Source organism: Mercenaria mercenaria, chromosome 6, assembly GCF_021730395.1.
Source record: "Mercenaria mercenaria strain notata chromosome 6, MADL_Memer_1, whole genome shotgun sequence".
In the NCBI taxonomy this organism is placed as follows: Eukaryota; Metazoa; Mollusca; class Bivalvia; order Venerida; family Veneridae; genus Mercenaria; species Mercenaria mercenaria.
Window position 1 is genome coordinate 49,784,819 of NC_069366.1, and position 19,370 is coordinate 49,804,188.

Genomic DNA, 19,370 nt, shown 5'->3' on the forward strand with positions numbered 1-19,370 from the left:
TACGAAATACGTCTCGTTAAAAGTTTTTCATATGTAACATGGTCATATCTTTCGTCAAGACGGACTTACCTCAACTGCAAATCTGTCATAAACGTTGAACTTTCTAAATACCAAGGGCTTTACCCAACGCTCTGTGATCGTCGAGGTTTGACCATTTCATCCAAAATGGCCGCGAAAGAGAATTCATGACCTACTTTTCCACACGAAAGCAAAGACCATTGCAGTGTCGTCAAACCCTAATGGTTGAATTTGGCTAGATGATTCAAGAAAATTGGGCAATATTTATAAACAAGAAAAACATAATTACATATAGATCAAGTGGTGAATGCTTCTAAATAATGGAAAAATTATATATTGGTCACGTGATATACCATTTCCGTAAGTTGTCGGGAGTTTCCGTAAAATAATCGTAGACTGGCTGTCATCCAACTATCATATTAGATCTATATATATATGTCGTGTGTGTTGAGATATAGCATATGTTGCACATTAAGTGGAATATTTTTTCCAGAGATCTCATTAAGTCTATACGCTGTACCTTTAAGGTAGATGTCTGTAAATATATGTATCTGTAAATATACGACGCAGGACCACTTGTGGTATAGGGCGTCGGGTGGGAACGATGTTTCTTGCCTACCTAGCGGGGAAAGTATACATTTATCCGAGCACGTGCCGGGAATAAATATTCCTGTCTTTCCCTAGGGAAAAATCTTGTCTAAAATAGCGTGCACTAAGGTGACGTCACATAGTACTGGTACCATTGTGACGTCATAAACTTTATAAATAATGTCAGGAAATACCAAAACCTATTTGTCTCTACGATCTATATTTTGAACATGATAGGCAAGAAAATTGATCTAACATGTCTGCCTGTGTAAGACAGCTGTTTTCCCTACCCTCGGGACAGCATGGATAAAAAACCGCGCTAACGCTCGGTTTTCCGTTCCACACTGTCCCTCGGGCAGGGAAAACCCCGTCTTACATGGGCAGGCATGTAAGATCCTTATAGTGAGAGCCGACTTAACGCTCTCCACTGTCTCTGCGCATGCGATACTGTCTTTCAGTCTATTACTGCACTGCCTTAATAAAGAAATTCTGAATTTGCGTTGTTCACTTTGTAGCAATTTGAATGTTCTACAATGTTTGAACTAGATCTAATCTGTCACTTTTGATTTTAGGACGTCTTCTGTTTAATACTGGTGTTAAGTAACTATTTTTGTCAAATACATGTAAGCTTTATCTTGTGTGACAAACTAGGTATCCAGTTACAGATACATACCTGGGCTTATTTTACCTCCTGGTACAAACCAAGCAAGGGAGCTACCACCACCATTTTCGTGTTCGTTTGGCATTAGGTGCCCTGGGATCTAACCCCTGCCCTCCCGCACACAAAGCGGACACTACCATCGAGAATATTGGGGATGTCATCGAGCTATTGAGGTGGTGTTATTGTAAATTATCGTGAGACACAAGTAATCTAGGTCAGTCAGAAACAAATTTAATTTTCAAATATCTTAATTAGGATGAAGGCATAGGGCCTACAGGTATTGGATTCTCACGATTTACAACCCTAATAAGTATTACATTTCATGATACAAGTTCAGTAAATTAATTTATGTCTGACCCGAATTCCACGTGTTTTTTTTTCTGTGTGTTTTTTTTTTTTTTTTTTTTGCAACAGTCTAAGTTTAGTCAGGAAGGTCTAATAAGGGGTCAGAATAGTCGTTCCAGGTTTAGTATTGGCATGCTACATTTTGCCAACATATACCCTTATATTATTTCTTGAATATAGATTTGTAGATTTTATTCTGTTTATTTTTTTTATGCAAACACTTTAGGCCTATTTTGATCAATTTGATGCACTTAACGACATGCATGCAGTGTTCTTCTTGTCCGTCTTAGCCGGTCAAGTCATACATTTATAATTATGATAATGATGTTACGTATCAGTTCTGAAACAACGGCTGATTGGCTGATCTAATATTTCAAAAAAGTGTCAACATCTTTTCCAAAATATAAAAATCAACATCAAGAAAACTTATTAAAACAAACACACTTGCATAATGTATGGTATTGTATCAAGAAATTGTATCATAGCTCGGTGATTTTTCTTAACAAAGTTGATGCATGTAAATCGTATACACTGAGTACAGGGTGCGGTAACTAAAAGTGTGCAGGTATTTAATACCCGCACGCTAGTTACCGCACTGCTGGATAGGAAAGTATGCCAGCGTGCCTGGAACAGTAGACAGCGAAGTGTATTTTATTGATTTTCTGCTCTCGCTTTGGTTTATTTTACCTGGGCTTTACACATTCATTCACTTGAACTGCTGTATATGGCAATGTGGAACGCCTACAACTACCATATATGGATGGCTATGATAAAAAACAGAAAGAACATTAAAACTCTCGGGTAAACGAGTTTTACTCGGGGGCTACGCCCCCTCGTACAAATCGTTTACCCTCGAGTTTCAATGCTCTTTCTATTACATATTCTATACATTTCAGAGCGTATGGCAAATAGACATCAGCAATGCAGGTTAAAGACAAAATTGCAGGTGAAAGTGTTGAGCTAATACAGGACAGTGGGAACGTAAATGTCACAAACAGTATCACAGTAGAAGCAGAACATCACACTAAATTGTCGTTATTTCAAACATGCTCTATTGTCATCTCTTCGGTAGGAGGAGTCGGAGTCTTCGTTGCTATGTCAACAATAATGATGACAACTGGTTCCGTTGGTGTCATGTTGATAATCGTACTGATTTCCGGTCTGCTCAATTACTCACTCGCCAAATGTTTTGCAGAGGTAGCCATCATACTTCCAAAGGCCGGAGGACCGTATTTCTTTCTTCTTGATGTTTTTGGAGAACTTCCAGCGTTCCTGTTTCTTTGGGGATTTGTCTTTATGATAATTGCACCAGTCTGGGCTTATCTTGCGTACGCATCGGCCCTCTATATTGTGCAGCTGTTCTTCCCAGGTTGTCGACCACCAGACATTGCCACAAAACTTTTGGGTGCGTGCATTTTAGGTGAGTTGCTTACTGTTACGGTCGTAAGTTATGATCGTCGAATACTCTGATGTTGTAGGAGTGTACGACGGAGTGTAGGGAAAAACTTTCACTTTTGAAAAATAATGTTTAGAAGTTTCCATCGGAATAGAATAGAGAAAGAATAATTCAAAACATTATTGGCCGGAGACTCAAAAGAGACGGATACAAAAGATTACTTCCTCTCTTGCAAACAATAATTATATTTGGGTCAGCTTGCAAAATTTAAATTAGGAGGAAATTTTAAAAATGCTGTCGCAGACTTTGTTAATCAAATAGTAGGTGTCTATCTAGAGATGTTTTTTTTTTCTTTTCTATTTCAGTTTCTGTGGTACTTATCAACTGTCTGTATCTAAAATTTGTAACCAAAATTCAAGCTCTTCTTACAAGCACAAAACTCGTAGCAAGTGTGTTCATTGTTATATGTGGCATCATTTCGGCAGCGCAAGGTAACAAATTACGCGGTGCTTATTTTATATGTGACATCGTTCCGGCAGTTCAATGTAACCGTTTACAATGGTGTCTATTGTTTTATGTGACATGATATTTGCAACTCAAGCCACGTGACACCATGCTAATGGTGATGCTGACTTACATATGTTGCATCATTTCCGCAGTTTACATATAGGTGACAATGTTCCCACAGCTCAAGGTAACCAACCGTTTTTAGGTGTTCATTGTTGTAGGTTTATGCATTTGCGCAGTCCTTAGCGTCCTTGAAAACTTAAATATATCATATTTACAATGCTGTAGTAATGAGAGTTTAAAGATTTTATTGGACCAGCACAAGTTTTAAAATAATCTTTTTAGTGAACAGATTCTATATGGTATTAAGAATTCTTGGTATGAAAATATGTAAAAAGCAGTACTGCATGAGCATTGTTTTACAAATTACTATTTTGTGTTTCAAGATATATGTATAATGGAAAAGGCAAGAACATATTGCTACTGTATCTGCCATGTAACAGTTAAAAAAAATCTCAATACATGAAAGTGTTATCCGTGTTGCAAACAAAAAGACTATAGAGGTTTCACTTTTACATAGGTAACACAGAAAATTACATAGACATATTTGAGGGATCAACAACACAACCTGGTGATATAGCCGTTAGTATCCTGTCGGGAATGTTCCTTTATGGCGGATGGTATGTTGCAATTTATTGTTCCGCACCATGAAAAAACCAACATAGTGGCTTTGCGACCAGCATGGATCCAGACCAGCCTGCGCATCGGCGCAGTCTGGTCAGGATCCATGCTGTTCGCTAAGGGTTTCTCTAATTGCAATAGGCTTTGAAAGAGAACAGCATGGACGCGCAGGCTGGTCTGGATCCATGCTGGTCGCAAAGCCACTATGTTGGTTTTCTCGTGGCACGGCTCTATTAATGTAGCTTAGAGGAATACGGAGTGGTACCTATATGATATAAGGGGCAAACACAACATATATAATTAAATTTTATGAAGTATTTTATAGGTATAAAGCAAAAGCGTAAATATTATGCAAATGAGATAACACAGTACTAATAAACTATTATTTTATACCTTCCTCTCTGCATATGAAAGTGGTCTAAATATATACTTACGCTGTAGAATTCTAGTTCTGAAAATAAAATATTTGTTGTATACTATTCAACAACATTCTGATATTGTATGAAAACAAATGAAATACTGATGCAGTATACTTTTTATAGAAAGTCATAGTTGCATGGTAATTTTTTAATTTATAGCTAGTATTTGTAATAATTCTAGTCTAAATATTTTAGTTGGGTTTAACGTCGTACCGACGCAATTATAGATTATTATCGCGACTTTCCAGCTTTGATGGTTGAGGAAGACCCCAGGGTGCCCCTCCGTGCATTATTTCATCACGAATGGGCACCTGGGCAGAACCAGCAACCTTCCGTAAGCCAGCTGGACGGGGCGTCCTCACATGAAGAATTCAACTCCCAGAGTGAGGCTCGAACCCACATCGGTGAGGAGCAAGTGATTCAAAGTCAGTGACCTTGATCACTCTATTTTCTAAATAGTACTTCATTGGTAAAAAGATGGTTGTAAAATTGGTGTTTAGATATATTTTCATGCGGATATACATTCACTGCTTTTGTCTTTAAAGGTCTGATCAAGAGATACCTTAAATTGAAAGTCGATACCTTGGTTCCATAATGTGACGAATTTAAACAGCAGAAAGGTAGCTGTGGACCTATTTCAAAAATAGGTCGTTTAGAACAAACTGTTTACTTTTACTGGTCGCTTCCCATGGGATGGCAGTCCCGATAAGCAAATTAGGTAAAGCTATATTCCGAGGTCCAGTCAGGTTATTATCCAACCTGTTTATCGTGATTGTCGACAGTATTGCAATTTTCTGTCATTAATACTTCTGTTTAATGACCATGTTTCTGTTTTTTAGGCAGCTGATAACATTCTTGTTAGAAGAAATGGAGTCACCAGAAAAGTAAGGCATATATTATGGGTGTTTGTTTAAGCGTGCGATTGAAACATTAAAATAATTGAAGATAAAGACAAAAGAAAAGTTCTGAATTGATACCGTAATTTCCTCTTCAGTCTTCTGTTGACAAGTTAAAGGATCATGACTTACATAGACCTATAGCATACAGACCTTTTTCTAGCTGTCTCAGCTTGATATAACATCAAGATAAGCGGTAAAATCAGTGCTTTGTCATTATTTTCGTTTCAGAAATTTACCAAAAACTTTAAGCATATCTTTTGCAATTGTGATCACGTTTAGCGAATTGATTGTCGCCTCGTATTTCGTGTTGATCTCACCGACAGAAATGATCGACGCTGACGCAGTGGCTGTGGTAGGTCTAGACTTTTTCACATATTAAGGGTAAGCTAATGATAGTGGGATCGTTTTTTTTTTTTTTTTTGGACGAAATAAAAGAGGATAACAAAAACAGCCAAGCCAATCATCTATGTATGATTGCAAGTAATATGCGTCCATTGTGCGGCAGATAAGTCCGAGCTCAATAAATTTTGGACTTACCGGCAGATGAGTTAGACTCGACCAGGAAGCCCCAGCAAAATGGCTGTTGGCGTATCTTTCCAAGCCAAACAGATCGTTTTTACATACATTTGCATTTTTGGGATTGCATTTAACCATTTTTTTCGCAATTCAAATAAAATATTCATATACAAAATGTATTTTTGATCGTTTTGTTTACAGATAATCACAGCTTAATATTTAAATTCTGCATGTGTATTTAATTCTAATATTTAATTTCAGTTGTTTATGGAGAGAATATACCCAGCATTTGGTCCAGTGATAGCAGTGTTTGTAACATCTACGGCTATATCCAGCTTGAATGCTGTGATTCTAGGCCAGTCTCGCATGGTGAGCGCGGCTGCCAGAAGGCACCACTTACCAGCAATACTAGCTACTCTCAGCGAGAAATACACCATGCCGTGGGCAGCTACAATTCTTTTGGTCAGTGTTGTTCATATTTCTTGTTTTCTTTCTGTTCCCTTATTATTACTTGCCATTTGGAATCATAGAGTCCATTCGATGTAGCATTATCATAGCGGTATGCGGAACCTGAAGGACATTGCACATTTCATCACCTTTCATAAACGCAGCTGTTACTTTGTTCGGATGCGTTGTGTGCGTCCAAAATATCTTCTTTTAAACAGGATTGATATTATGTAATTTAACCGTATTGCACACACACATGATTGCTGATGGTGGCTTATTTGACTGTGCTTTGTTCTATTCAGAGATTTTTTGTTGTTCTGTTCTAGCTATTCTCATTTAAATTAATGATATTTATAGCCGGATCATAATATAGGTTTTAATTACATCATATAAAGGTTATGTTATAATGTGCTTTGAGTAAAAAAGTATCTGTTCTGGTAAATAATCTCTTTTTCAATGATCCTGTTTGGCGGTGTATAATTGTGACAGTCTTACTTGTTTTCTATTCTGTGTAAACTTGATCTACTGACCTTGTTTCTCGGCGTATGCTTGCTGTACTGATCTTGTTTTTCAGTATGTAACAGCCCTAATGATCCTGTTTGATGGTGTATAATTGTCTTACTTGTTTTTGATTTGTTTCAGTCCTACTAATCTTGTTTTTTCAGTGTGTTTACTGCGTAAACTTGACTTACTGATCTTGTTTCTCGGTGTATGCTTACCCTTCTGTGTGTTACAGCCTTAATGATCCTGTTTTGTGGTATATAATTATTATACTTGTTGTTTTTTTTTCAGTGTATAATTGCTCTACTGATCTTGTTTTTCGGCAAGCTATCTAGACTTATCATTATGATGAGTTTCTACGCAACCGTGATGGGGTTGTCAGTTCTGTTGTGTTTTTTCGCTCTCAGAATTAAAAGGCCAAATGTTAGAAGACCATTAAAGGTAGGTACATATATATTGTGTATATATGGCATATTTTATTAAGGTGGGGACGTTGTTTTAACTGAAGTGATTGTTTACAATCAGCTTAAATATTGGTAATTTCTTTCTGTTAAACTGACTGCTGCAAGTTGTATGGCCGAATAAAAGAGAAAATGGTCAGTACCAGGGGGTACAAGATCATATTTTATTGCTTATTATTATTTACATTTATAATAATTGTACATGTTCAACCAAAACATAAGCAAATGGGTTAGGCCACAAGTTCTTGCAACACCAATAAACGGCCCTTTCTAGACCGTTTACTTTTGGGAAGGGCCGTTTACTCTAAGAAGGTACAAGAGGTATTGCAGTTTTCATTACCTCTCTCGATCAGGCTCTCGATCAAGTTATTTTGCTAGGTTGCGTTTTGTATTTCAAAAGAAACGTATATATTATCATTATTTTTATTATCATCACAACTGTAGTCTTTAAACCAGCGAGGTGTTTATTTGTAGTCCTTTAAAACCATGAATTCCATTCGATATACATATATAACAAGAATTCCGCTGCACACGTTGCTCATGGGCATGAGAGGTGTGGCACTTTTTATTGCCGACATGAATATTTTCTTATCTGCTAATATATTGTTTGATTGGGTGCTATGCTTCCGAATGTGTCTTTCTTATAAATTATTGTGGTGCTTACATAGAATGTTTTTAAAGAACGTAAAACCCCGAATTTCTTTCCCTTGTTTGTTGAGTTGCAGGTATGGCTTGGAACTGCTGTGGTACAGCTGCTTATCTGTGCAACAACACTTATCATGAGTGTCTATCAACAACCGGAGGACATTGGAACACTAGTACTGTTTGTGTTGTGTGGAATACCAGTTTATGTCTTATTTATAAAATGGAAGTCAAAACCAAAAATAATTGACAGTACCGTTGGTAAGTATTATCAGATTTCTTTAAGTTTAAATAAGAATTAATTTGTTAGATACATTAGTTTAATTCTTTTTTAACCGATTTTAAGTCTAGGTTACATATGAATATTAATGATAGAATTTCGAAATATTTGAATATTGTCGGGGTTTAAAGACAGAACGCGAGCTTAATTCATTATAGTCCGATATGTTGAAATAAAATTATTATTATTATTATAATAATTATTATTATTATTATTATTATTTTTTTTTTGTTGTTGTTGAAGCTTTCTCAATGTTGTTACATACTAAGATACGAAACACCTGATGAAATAATTGGAGGAGGCCTAGTACTGGGTGCATTTAAATTCTATGATGTCACTTTTCAATATTTAGAACTTCCAAATTCTGAACATTTCTTTAGTGATTTTTGTACAAAAGTATACATCTTGATTACCATGTTTATATATTATTATTTTAAATATATCGGTATTTAATATTTGATCTAACAGTTTTGTGTGTTTTGTTTTGTTTTGTTTCAGATAAGATGACAATTTTCCTCCAGAAACTGCTGATTTTGAAACACGCCTGACAATAGCCTATATCATGTCAAGAAATGTTACTTTATAGTATATTTTTTACTTCCCATTATAGATGTACAAAAAAAACAAGATCCTTTTATGTAAGAGTATTACAGCATTTCATGTAAGTTTTATTAAAACTAAAAGTGTCGAAATAAATGTGTTTATTAACAGCCCACGAATTATTTCAGTCACTCAGAATATTATATTTCTAATTAATGTTATTTCAGAATATGTTAAGTACGTACCAACGTTAGTCATCATTTGTCAATGTCATACTGTGAGTCATTATTGTTCGTGCCATCTGATATCGTGTTTTCATAATTCTGCAACGCCATGTCATATTTGTATGCCAGAATGTGTTCTGTGCCAGACTAGCTATTACAATTACTTCCATGTAAGACTTTATGAAAACAATTCAAGTCAATATAACATTTAGGATGCGTTTACATTTAGAGCATATATCATTTCCATGTAAGTTTTCACCAGTTCTATATAAGAATGTGTTTCCATGTTAGATCTCATGTATCAGTTCTATATAAGAATGTGTTTCCATTTTAGATCATGTATCATTTCCATGTAAGTATGTGTTTCTATGTCAGATCTCGTGTATCAGTTCTATATAAGAATGTGTTTTATGTTAGATCATGTATCATTTCCATGTAAGTATGTGTTTCTATGTCAGATCTCGTGTATCAGTTCTATATAAGAATGTGTTTCCATTTTAGATCATGTATCATTTCCATGTAAGTATGTGTTTCTATGTCAGATCTCGTGTATCAGTTCTATATAAGAATGTGTTTCCATTTTAGATCATGTATCATTTCCATGTAAGTATGTGTTTCTATGTCAGATCTCGTGTATCAGATCTATATTAGAATGTGTTTCTATGTTAGATCATGTATCATTTCAGTGTAAGAATGTGTTTCTATGTTAGATCTCGTGTATCAGATCTATATTAGAATGTGTTTCTATGTTAGATCATATATCATTTCAGTGTAAGAATGTGTTTCTGTCATGCCCATGTAAGAGCGTGTTTCTCTTTTAGATGGTGTATCATTTCCATGTAGAAATGTTTTTTATATCAGATTGTTTATTATTTCCATGTAGGAATGTGTTCCTATACAAGATTGTGTACCATTTCTAATAACATCATGTTTTAATTTTATAATTTTTATGTTATAATGTACTTACATGTATAGGACTGATGCTAAGTAGCAAACTCTTCAGCATTTTGAAACAAAGGGAGCGCCAGATGTTTCCTATGTTAGATGAATACGAGGTATTGTCTTTATTTAGGGTAGCATCTTCTCAATATCCTGTTATGTCTTGTTAAATACTGTATTATCATGTTGAGTTGCAATGGCTAACGTATGAACTATTTTGTCAGAGGGACGTATTATTTTGTTAAACGACCATCCTATTTTCCTAAAGCAACATGATATCATGTCCAGTGAATACTATCTTCTCAGAGTGACGTACTTTTTTTTTGTCAAACGACCATCCTATTTTCTCAAAGTAACATGATATCATGTCCAGTGAACATACTATCTTCTCAGAGTAACGTACTTTTTTGATAAACGACCATCCTATTTTCTCAAAGGAACATGCTATCATGTCCAGTGTATATATTATCTTGTCAGAGTGACGTACTATTTTGTTTAACGACCATCCTATGCTATCACGGCCAGTGTATATACTATATTTTCAGAGGGACGTACTATTTTGTTAAACGACTATCCTATTATCTTAAAGTAACGTACTATCTTGCCAGAGTGGCGGACTATTTTGTCAAACGAACATCCTATTTTCTCAAAGTAACATGCTGTCATGTCCAATGTATATACCATCTTGTCAAAGTGACGTACTGTTTTGTTAAACGATCATCATATTTTCTCAAAGTAACATGCTATCTTGCCAGAGTGACGTACCATTATGTCAAACGACCATCCTATTTTCTTAAAGTAACATGCTATCATGTCCAGTGAACATACTATCTTGTCAGAGTGACATACTATTTTGTTAAACGATCATCCTTGTTTTTTTCTCAAAGTAACATACTATATTGTCAGAATGAAGTACAATCATTGTTAAACGACCATCCTATATTTTTCAAAGTAGCATGCTATCATGTCCAGTGTATATACTATCTTGTCAGAGTGACAACAACCATTCTTTTTACTCAAAGTAACATGCTATCATGTCAAGTGAACATAACTATGTTGTCAGAGTAACATACTATTTTGTTAAGGGGACGCATATTGCTACATTCACAGTTCATACAGCAATGCGGAAGGGGTGCATATTCAAGAAATCGATGGTGGGAAAATAAAAAACATATTCCTAAACTGATATAATACTGATGGACACCTGTAATATTCAGTATTTTGTGGATAAGGATGTGGTACTATGAATGTAATAGGAAAACAGAGGTGTTTGTGAAAGTACATTCAACACAAAATATTAAGCTTTTGTATAAGGAAAAAACAGGTTTTTTACAATAACAGTGTTCCAAATAATGTTGAAGGGATGAGATTTTCTTTCTAACACACCAGGTGTGCTTAAACGTGTAAAAATTTAACGCCACGTCAGTTCATCTCGGGATGACGCCATATTTCTCATTGATAAAAAATGTAAACAAAAAAATCAGAGTATAGATTAGCATTGCAAGGGCATAACACGACATTCTACACAATGAATACCTTAGAACAGATATCTAAGATGCTACACAGGTCAGGCGGGTTAAATGCATAATGTCGATCACTTGAAATTCATCTTGAAAAGGTGGTTAATTTTAGTTTGTTTACATGGTTTTTAATTTTCCCACGACTTCTCGGCGATTCACTGCAAATGTATTACTGCGCCGGACGAAAGGTAACTCTAATAAACAACGGAGACAACTTAGGTGTCAGCACGTGTATGATTTTTAAAAAAACATGTCGATGATTATAATTTCTTATCAAATAATGAATCCTATTCAGATATTCGTCTTTAATATTAGAAAATTATTAATTTCTGTGGACATTTGTCAAAAAATATTACTTACAGTGGACTACTTTGCGCATCAAACTGGTTTCCGCTTCAGTTGTGAGGCACTTCCGTTATACTTTTGACAACAATAACAAAACACAAAATGAATCAATAAAGTCACTTATAAACCGACTGCTACTTAAATCAGTGTAAGTAAAGTTGTTGTTACAACATTATACATGTTCGTTACGTTATGAGATAAAGTTTATCTTGAACTGCATAATCCATTAACTACGTTTACATGATATTGCATTTACAACTTATTTGACCCCATTTTTTACGTGAATGGCAGTATTCTCGTGCAACTCGTGCAAACAGAGTTATGAAAAGTATGGTGGAGAATTCAAGGACAAATTATAAATGACATTAAAGTGAGGATAACTGTATATTCGTCCAGTTTTGATCATTGACATTCCTGCTGTGTATTAGTAACTTTTGTGAACAAGATTAGAATGTTGCTTTTGCACAAATACACATTGATTGACCTCTCAACCAAATTTCATAACTTATTTTAGGGATTTTTAAGACAGTACATTTTCAAAAGTTTGTTGAATGTGTTTTGATATTTAAGTGCATTGCAGTTCATGAATACCAAGTTAAAAATTAATAATGGCAACATTTCTAGGCCTTTATTGTAAGCCACTAGACTTCTGTAATGATAAATGTTTAATGTATTAAGGGGAATATACTCTTTTAGTTTTGTAATGTGGCATTCCTTGACCACCGTATCTTTTCTTATGCACTACTTTGTAAACAAACTAAATAATGTGTTTAGCTCACCTATGCCAAATGAAAAGCAAGACAGTGAACTTATTTCACATTCTTTCTTTAAATTAGAATCTGTAGGACATTGATAAATGTTTGGACAATGTGAAGCACTATTATTTTCTTACCAAAAAGTCTTAATTGTTGACTTTGAATGTACACAAGAAGTCTTATGTAATTCAACAATAACTTTCTTGTTTCAGTTTTTCTCATTTTTATTTTAGTGAGCAATCCTTTGTGTACTTATAACAGTTGAAACAGTATTCATTTCATTTACCAAAACCTTGTACTTTTTTGCAGGTAAATTTTATAATACCCCACCCACTTTTTTCTAATTTCAAAGTATGCGTCCCCTTAAAAGACCATCACATTTTCTCAAAGTAACATACTATGTTGTCAGAGTGGCATACTATTATGTCAATCGGCCATCCTATTTTCTCAAAGTAACATGCTATCATGTCCAGTGTACGTATTATCTTGTCAGTGTGACGTACTATTTTGTTTAACAGCCATCCTTTTTTTTTCCTCAAAGTAACATGCCATCATCTCCAGTGAACATACTACCCAGTCATGGTCGTTTGACAAAAAAGTACGTCACTCTGAGAAGATAGTATATACAGTGGGCATGATAGCATGTTACTTTATGAGGGTCAATTGACAAAAAATACGTCAATCGGACAAGATAGTATAAACACTGGACATGATAGCATGTTACTTTGAGAAAATAGGATGGTCGTTAAACAAAACAGTACGTCACTCTGACATGATAGTATATGCATTAGAAAAGATAGCATATTCCTTTGAGAAAATAGGATGGTCGTTTAACAAAATGGTAAGTCACTCGGACAAGAAAATATGTTAAGTGGACATAATAACATGTTGCTTGAAAAAATAGGATGGTCGTTTAACAAATGAGTACATACATCAGACATAATAGGATTGCAACTCAACATGATAACACAGTCATTAACAAGACATTACAAGATCCTGAGAAGATACTACTTTAAATAAAGAAGATACCTCGTATTCATCTAACATAGGACAGTTCTGGCGTTCCATGGAGAATGGCAACCGATCACGGTGTCTGAATCCTGAAGACTTTACTTCGTAGTCTTTATCCGATATACACAGATATTGTACTTGGTAACATAATGAGAAAAAATAAAAAAATATCTGACATGTAATTGGTTGAAAATGTAGGACAGACGTTAACTTATTATGCATTTTCTCCATGTCACAATGAGTTGCTGTACATGACAGGGCATCTATGATTTCATTCCAAAACTTGTTGAATTATTCTGTTTTTGGTTTCGGTCATAAAATGTAAAATATTACTTTCATATCACGTCTTAATATTTCTTTGAAAGACTGTTCTAATAAGCCTTAAACAGATCGTGTATTATTCTCATGGAAACTATAAGTATAAAAGTAACCATGACAAAATATTAAAGAAATAACAAATATCAGTGTTAAACTGTATACATTTGTACTAGTATGTTGCCATGTCAGATTATGTGCCAGTTATACATTTAACATACACACTTTTACTGATTCTGGGCAGGTCCCTGTTTTACAGTTAATATTCATGACATTGTTGACATTTTAGTTGATTAGTATAACACCACCTTAATATATGATAAATGTGCCCTACTTGTATGTCAATTTTCATTTTCAGTGATGTTTGTTCTAGAAATAGTCATTTGCGATATATCCTCAACACAGTTTTCATCTTATTTATAAACTGCGGTAAAACTTATGGTAATGGACCTGTTATGACTCTGAAATTTCCATATTCTACTTTGGCATTTTCGACAATTTATTTAATTCATTACAGTTCTAACTGGAGAATTCCGAAATAGCATACGGAGACAACGTAATAAAACAGAAACTGCCGAGTGCCATTACAGGTCCATTACATTAAGATTCCCACCAAATAGTGGAATCAAATTACTTCATATACATATATTTTATACATTATTGTATGTGTTTTAATCCAACATAAAGCTATGTTATTTTTGTTTTTAGTAGACAATCCCGCCTGTTGGTACATATATGTGTACTAGAATCAGGGGCATAAGTAGATATGTATACTGTACAGTATTCCTGACTAGAACAGGATCAAGGCCTAATTATTTTGTTACTGATATTATTGGAAAATCATACGCCGAAATGGATCTTTATTGAATATTGCCATTATGGTGCTAAATAAAAGGATTAAAACGATGAATTGTGTTCAATACTACTAGTTAAACCCTTTCAAATATTTCTGCATGAGACTACATTGTGTAAATAATTAAATAATAAGTTAAATAATAAGGCTTCGTATTACGATCGTAATTTCTTTCTTTCCCACTTTTACTTGTTTCCAGGCCATGATGCCTGCACTACTTTCATAACAATCTTAATAAAGATTCACCTTTTGGGAAACATGACACAACCATACATCTACCAGTCATGCTGGACACGATTGAGTCTGCCTTTGCGACCAGCGTGGATCATGATCAGCCTGCACATCTGTACAGTCTGACCATGATCTGCACTGTCCGCCACTCAGTCAGTATCTTTTTTGGTAAGCACCTCTTTTTAACTGTTAATGGTACTCTCCAAATTGAAAGGTGGACAGGTTCATTATAGAAATTTAGTCGAATTATCCTGCTGTTGTGTAGCTCGTATATACCATAGTTTTGCCAATGATGTGTAAGGTAAGAGAGGGCTTACAAAAATGTTGTTCTCATACCGTTCAACAAGAAAGACGTGTATATATAACACCTTAGTCTCACACCTTAATCAAAAACTGCACTTAAGAATTCATTCAAACACAAGAGTCACGATTTGCATAACCTTATATTATACACTTTAAGTCAAAAACATTTTACACGTAATGGGCTGGATGTCCTTTACAATATGCAAATAGATAAATAGTTACTTGTGTACATTTATGTGTGTGTGTGTGTGTGTGTTTTTTTCTTCACGTTATTCTCTGGGCAATGTCTTTGATGAGTACGTAATTTCTTTCAAAACGTGTTCCTTATCTATAGATGTAATTCTAAAACTGATATACGTGTACATCATTCTGTCACATACAGTTACACAGACAAAAAGTAGGCAAGTCACAATCACAACATGGTTTACATTGGCGAGTTACGCACATTTAATTTACAACAGTTACTTATTCATAAGGTATCAGTAAAATGCCAGAAATCACCCAAGTCTTTGCCTAATGTATTCGTAAAACACAGTTTTGTATTGCACAACAACTAGATGACATCCGTACAGGGGGTAAGGGTGTGTTCTTAATTGTTCACATTTTTTTCTGGTGCTGTCAGTTTATACTGAAACAAACTCCAAATCTATAAAACACTGACTGAACATCGATTAATATTCCCAATTCAACTCGAGTCACTTCATTATCTATGACAAGCTCTGTCAGTATTCGTTTTCAAATTGTGACTAATTTTGTCAGTGTAGATGTAACAAGTGGAACATGCATATCTTTGGCTCTTTCTACGCCAGCTTTATTCAGTTCTCCAATCCTTACCCTTACCTTGTTGTTTATCACGGTTGTTAATGATAATAAATCAAGCCTGTTCTCTGTACTACGCTGACTGTTCTCCACCAGACTGTCACAAAAGGCTTTGATTAAGAATGACGGATTTTTCTCCTCTGTTTCGCGACTGCGGTTCGCAAACCTCTGGGGAATATCAGACATGATTACCAGTCGATCGGCGTCTTGAGGGATCTTTAAAGGTTTCACAATCTTCTCACCTTTGATATACTGTATTGGAAAGAGCAAGCTTATGTCATCGGCCTGTATCAGAAAAACCTTTGGTTTCATTCTCATTGCTTCGACATTCTTCACTTCGTCATATATATCCTGCAGAGGACACAACCCATCGTCAAGATGGATCCTCTCATCCCTGTAAACTGTGCTGCCAGTGTTCTCACATGAAAGGTAAGTGAGAAAAGCAAAGAAGAAAGTGTCATACTCTAGACATTCTTGTGAGCTACCTAAATCTTTTATATATTGTTTGATTTCATCTTTTCTAAGGCGATTCTTTAGTCGAACATCTGCAGTTTCTGGATAATGAATTCTTTTAAAAAGATCTTGTAAATAGCCTGCGTCTACGTCTGATCTATACCCATGCCTATCTTCCATCATTCTTTTCTCTAGGTAACGATCATCTCCTGCATTCAGCGGAAAAGGCTGTGAGAAAATTGTTACTAGAATTCTTTTTCTAAGCCTATACACATTACCAGTGTAGTCTTCATATGTAAACACAGACATTCTCTCACAGAAGATTCTTCGATCTTGACGACAATTCTCGAAACCACAGCCTAAAATATGACAAGAAAAAACAACATTAAAATAATTTTTAAATTATATTCCTACTAAAAGGTATTTCTCAAGGCTTGGCTGTTATATATATGAGTTAATAAATATGTAAAGTATATAATAAAGATATAAATGCTTATACCGGGACTTGTTACAAAAGAAATCTTAATGGTATTCATAGTTACAGCTACTTCTGCGTAGAACAGTCTCATACAATGGATATATCGAAGTTCTTGATTTCTCCAAAGATACTTGATACCCTATCTTATAGTTTACTAAGTATGCCTAGCTTTTTATATAATATTAATTAATGAAATATCTTTTTATGATAATACGAATATTCAGATATACAGAGCTTTAGGGTATAGGGGCTAGCTAACAAACTTTTTCTGCATTCGAATTCAAAGAAAATAGATTCTGTAGCCATTTCCTGTAAAGCAGGAGGAAAATGTCTATCTTTTTAAACACTAAGCTTTTAATAAAGATCAATATGTTTTTCATTCGCACTGATTTAGTGTGTACAGAATAGCTAAATGGTCATTTTTTCGAATTTATAAACCAAATGTAAACAAACATCCCATGATTTTTAAGCTATAAGTCATAATATTAATGCATAATCTTTTTATTTACTGATGTTTATTTTTCATACACAAAGAAAGTTTATTCAGTACATAAAAAATAACACAAGCAAACATTTAAAATGTATGTCAGAATGTCTGTTTGCAAGACTGTAAAATTTATATTTTTGTATTTAGACTTCAATTATTATAATTATTATATATAATAACTGAAGCCTAAATACAAAAATTATCAAGCTATCCTATATACCTTAAAACTGGCTATACCCTACAGCACTGTAGGTATAAGATACAACATATGTTGTACTAGTAGGCCTACTTGCGGATGGCTAAGCACACAAAGAATGACAAACAGTTAAATGCAGTTTTAACACGCATTAAGAATGACAAACAGTTAAATGCAGTTTTAACACGCATTATTGATAGAAATTATAATCAAGTCGTCAATGGTCAAAACTGTCACGAAGGGAAAGCTGAATCATGACTAAAGTAGTATTTAATTCGTTGTATTATCCGAATATTTTTATGTCCGGTAACATGATTACTTTATCTTCCTTTTGATTCCGTTTCAAAATGTTTGAAGTAAACAATATCGATCAAAATAACACGAATAGACAGAAAATAAGCAACATTAACATCTTTTAAAATTCTCGTTCTCTAAAATGATTGCTTACTTGCTCAGTTTTCTTCCTTGTTTTGTTTTCGTCCAAGCCTACTAATGGCCGTGTTGTCACTCCGGTATATACCGTACGTTTTAGTATGCGCTCTTGTATAATTATATTTATGTGAAATTCGGTTATATATATTTACATACTTTGACATATACAAATCGTTTGGATGCCTCATTGAAGTCATCAATGAATATCGACAAGTTTTTCCGGTGCTCTTTGTATGGATCAACTGCTGTATCCGTGAGCAAAATTTCAGCGCTGTTCAAAGTCTCAGATATACATGTTAAAGATCGAAGCACTCATGCTTCGTCTTTTCTTTTTATCTCCGACCCCTTGTCTCGCCCTTACTTGTGCTCCGATTGCACGGATTTCAAAGTGGGGATTAGGGTTCTTTTGAAGGCTCGTCAATGCTTTAGTTGATTAATATATTTATTTATTGTATCTGAAAATAGATATGACATATAGGCCTACCAAAAACGTTTCACTATTAGATTCAAATTTCATTATCAGAGTTACAATACACAAAGAAAAATGTTTACAAAGTACAAAAATGATTAATACCTGAATGTGTATCCAATATATTTAGAAATATTAGATTTAAAATTTTCAAAATATGACCTGTTATGACATACAAGGTGATACGATAGATTATAAGTCTCGCGATTAAGGTAAGTATATTATATTATGGCATATAAGGCATGTTCCTTTTATTGGATCATATGAAAGTTTGAATAAAAATATGGAATACCAGTCTGGACACAAACAAGGAAAACAAAAAAAATCACCCTACGTCATTTTCTCTTGAAGCTTACCCATAATCAAACCTATTCAAAGAGAAGAATTATATAGGCTTGTCTTGGAAGAACTATTCTTTTCCATCCCTGTGTTTTTAGCTCACCAGAGCCAAAGGCTCAGGGTGAGCTATTAGGATCACTCAATGTCCGGCGTCCGTCGTCCGTTGTCCGTAAACTTTTAATTTAAACGACATCTCCTCATAAACCGCTAGGCCAATTTCATCCAAACTTCACAGGAATGTTCCTTGGGTGAAGCTCTACAAAAATTATTCAAAAAATTGAATTCCATGCAGAACTCTGG

At 34.6% G+C, this 19,370-nt stretch overlaps 3 protein-coding genes across 6 annotated transcripts in view; 1 reads left to right on the plus strand and 2 right to left on the minus strand.

Moving 5' to 3' along the window:
• LOC123548936 (transcriptional repressor CTCF-like) overlaps positions 1 to 324 on the minus strand; it is a 27,589-nt gene extending 27,265 nt beyond the window's left edge. Inside the window, exon 1 of one of the 2 annotated variants that reach the window (XM_053545866.1) lies at positions 308 to 324. The gene's annotated coding sequence lies outside the window, so the exon portion shown is untranslated. Of the gene's footprint in view, positions 1 to 69; positions 218 to 307 lie in introns of those variants that run through there. The other variant, XM_045336592.2, reaches the window with a different exon arrangement.
• LOC123548937 (cystine/glutamate transporter-like) overlaps positions 1 to 11,508 on the plus strand; it is an 11,932-nt gene extending 424 nt beyond the window's left edge. Inside the window, exons 1-10 of one of the 2 annotated variants that reach the window (XM_045336595.2) lie at positions 252 to 378; positions 2,509 to 3,032; positions 3,374 to 3,499; positions 4,096 to 4,195; positions 5,455 to 5,499; positions 5,743 to 5,866; positions 6,292 to 6,492; positions 7,270 to 7,419; positions 8,165 to 8,342; positions 8,860 to 11,508. In XM_045336595.2, coding sequence (XP_045192530.2) covers positions 2,534 to 3,032; positions 3,374 to 3,499; positions 4,096 to 4,195; positions 5,455 to 5,499; positions 5,743 to 5,866; positions 6,292 to 6,492; positions 7,270 to 7,419; positions 8,165 to 8,342; positions 8,860 to 8,909 — 1,473 coding nt within the window. In that variant the 5' untranslated portion in view covers positions 252 to 378; positions 2,509 to 2,533 and the 3' untranslated portion in view covers positions 8,910 to 11,508. Of the gene's footprint in view, positions 1 to 251; positions 379 to 2,508; positions 3,033 to 3,373; positions 3,500 to 4,095; positions 4,196 to 5,454; positions 5,500 to 5,742; positions 5,867 to 6,291; positions 6,493 to 7,269; positions 7,420 to 8,164; positions 8,343 to 8,859 lie in introns of those variants that run through there. The other variant, XM_045336594.2, reaches the window with a different exon arrangement.
• Positions 11,509 to 15,518: 4,010 nt separating this feature from the next.
• Positions 15,519 to 18,434, minus strand: LOC123548935 (uncharacterized). Of its 2 annotated transcripts, none has more exons than XM_045336590.2 (2): positions 18,279 to 18,434; positions 15,519 to 17,028 (listed from the first exon to the last, which is right to left on the minus strand). In XM_045336590.2, exon 2 carries the CDS (start codon positions 16,976 to 16,978, stop codon positions 16,133 to 16,135), a length of 846 nt encoding a protein of 281 aa, XP_045192525.2. In that variant the 5' UTR covers positions 16,979 to 17,028; positions 18,279 to 18,434; the 3' UTR covers positions 15,519 to 16,132. The 2 variants fall into 2 exon arrangements, with proteins under 2 accessions (XP_045192525.2, XP_045192526.2); XM_045336591.2 differs by having other exon boundaries at positions 15,519 to 17,014; positions 18,279 to 18,337.
• Positions 18,435 to 19,370: the final 936 nt, after the last annotated feature.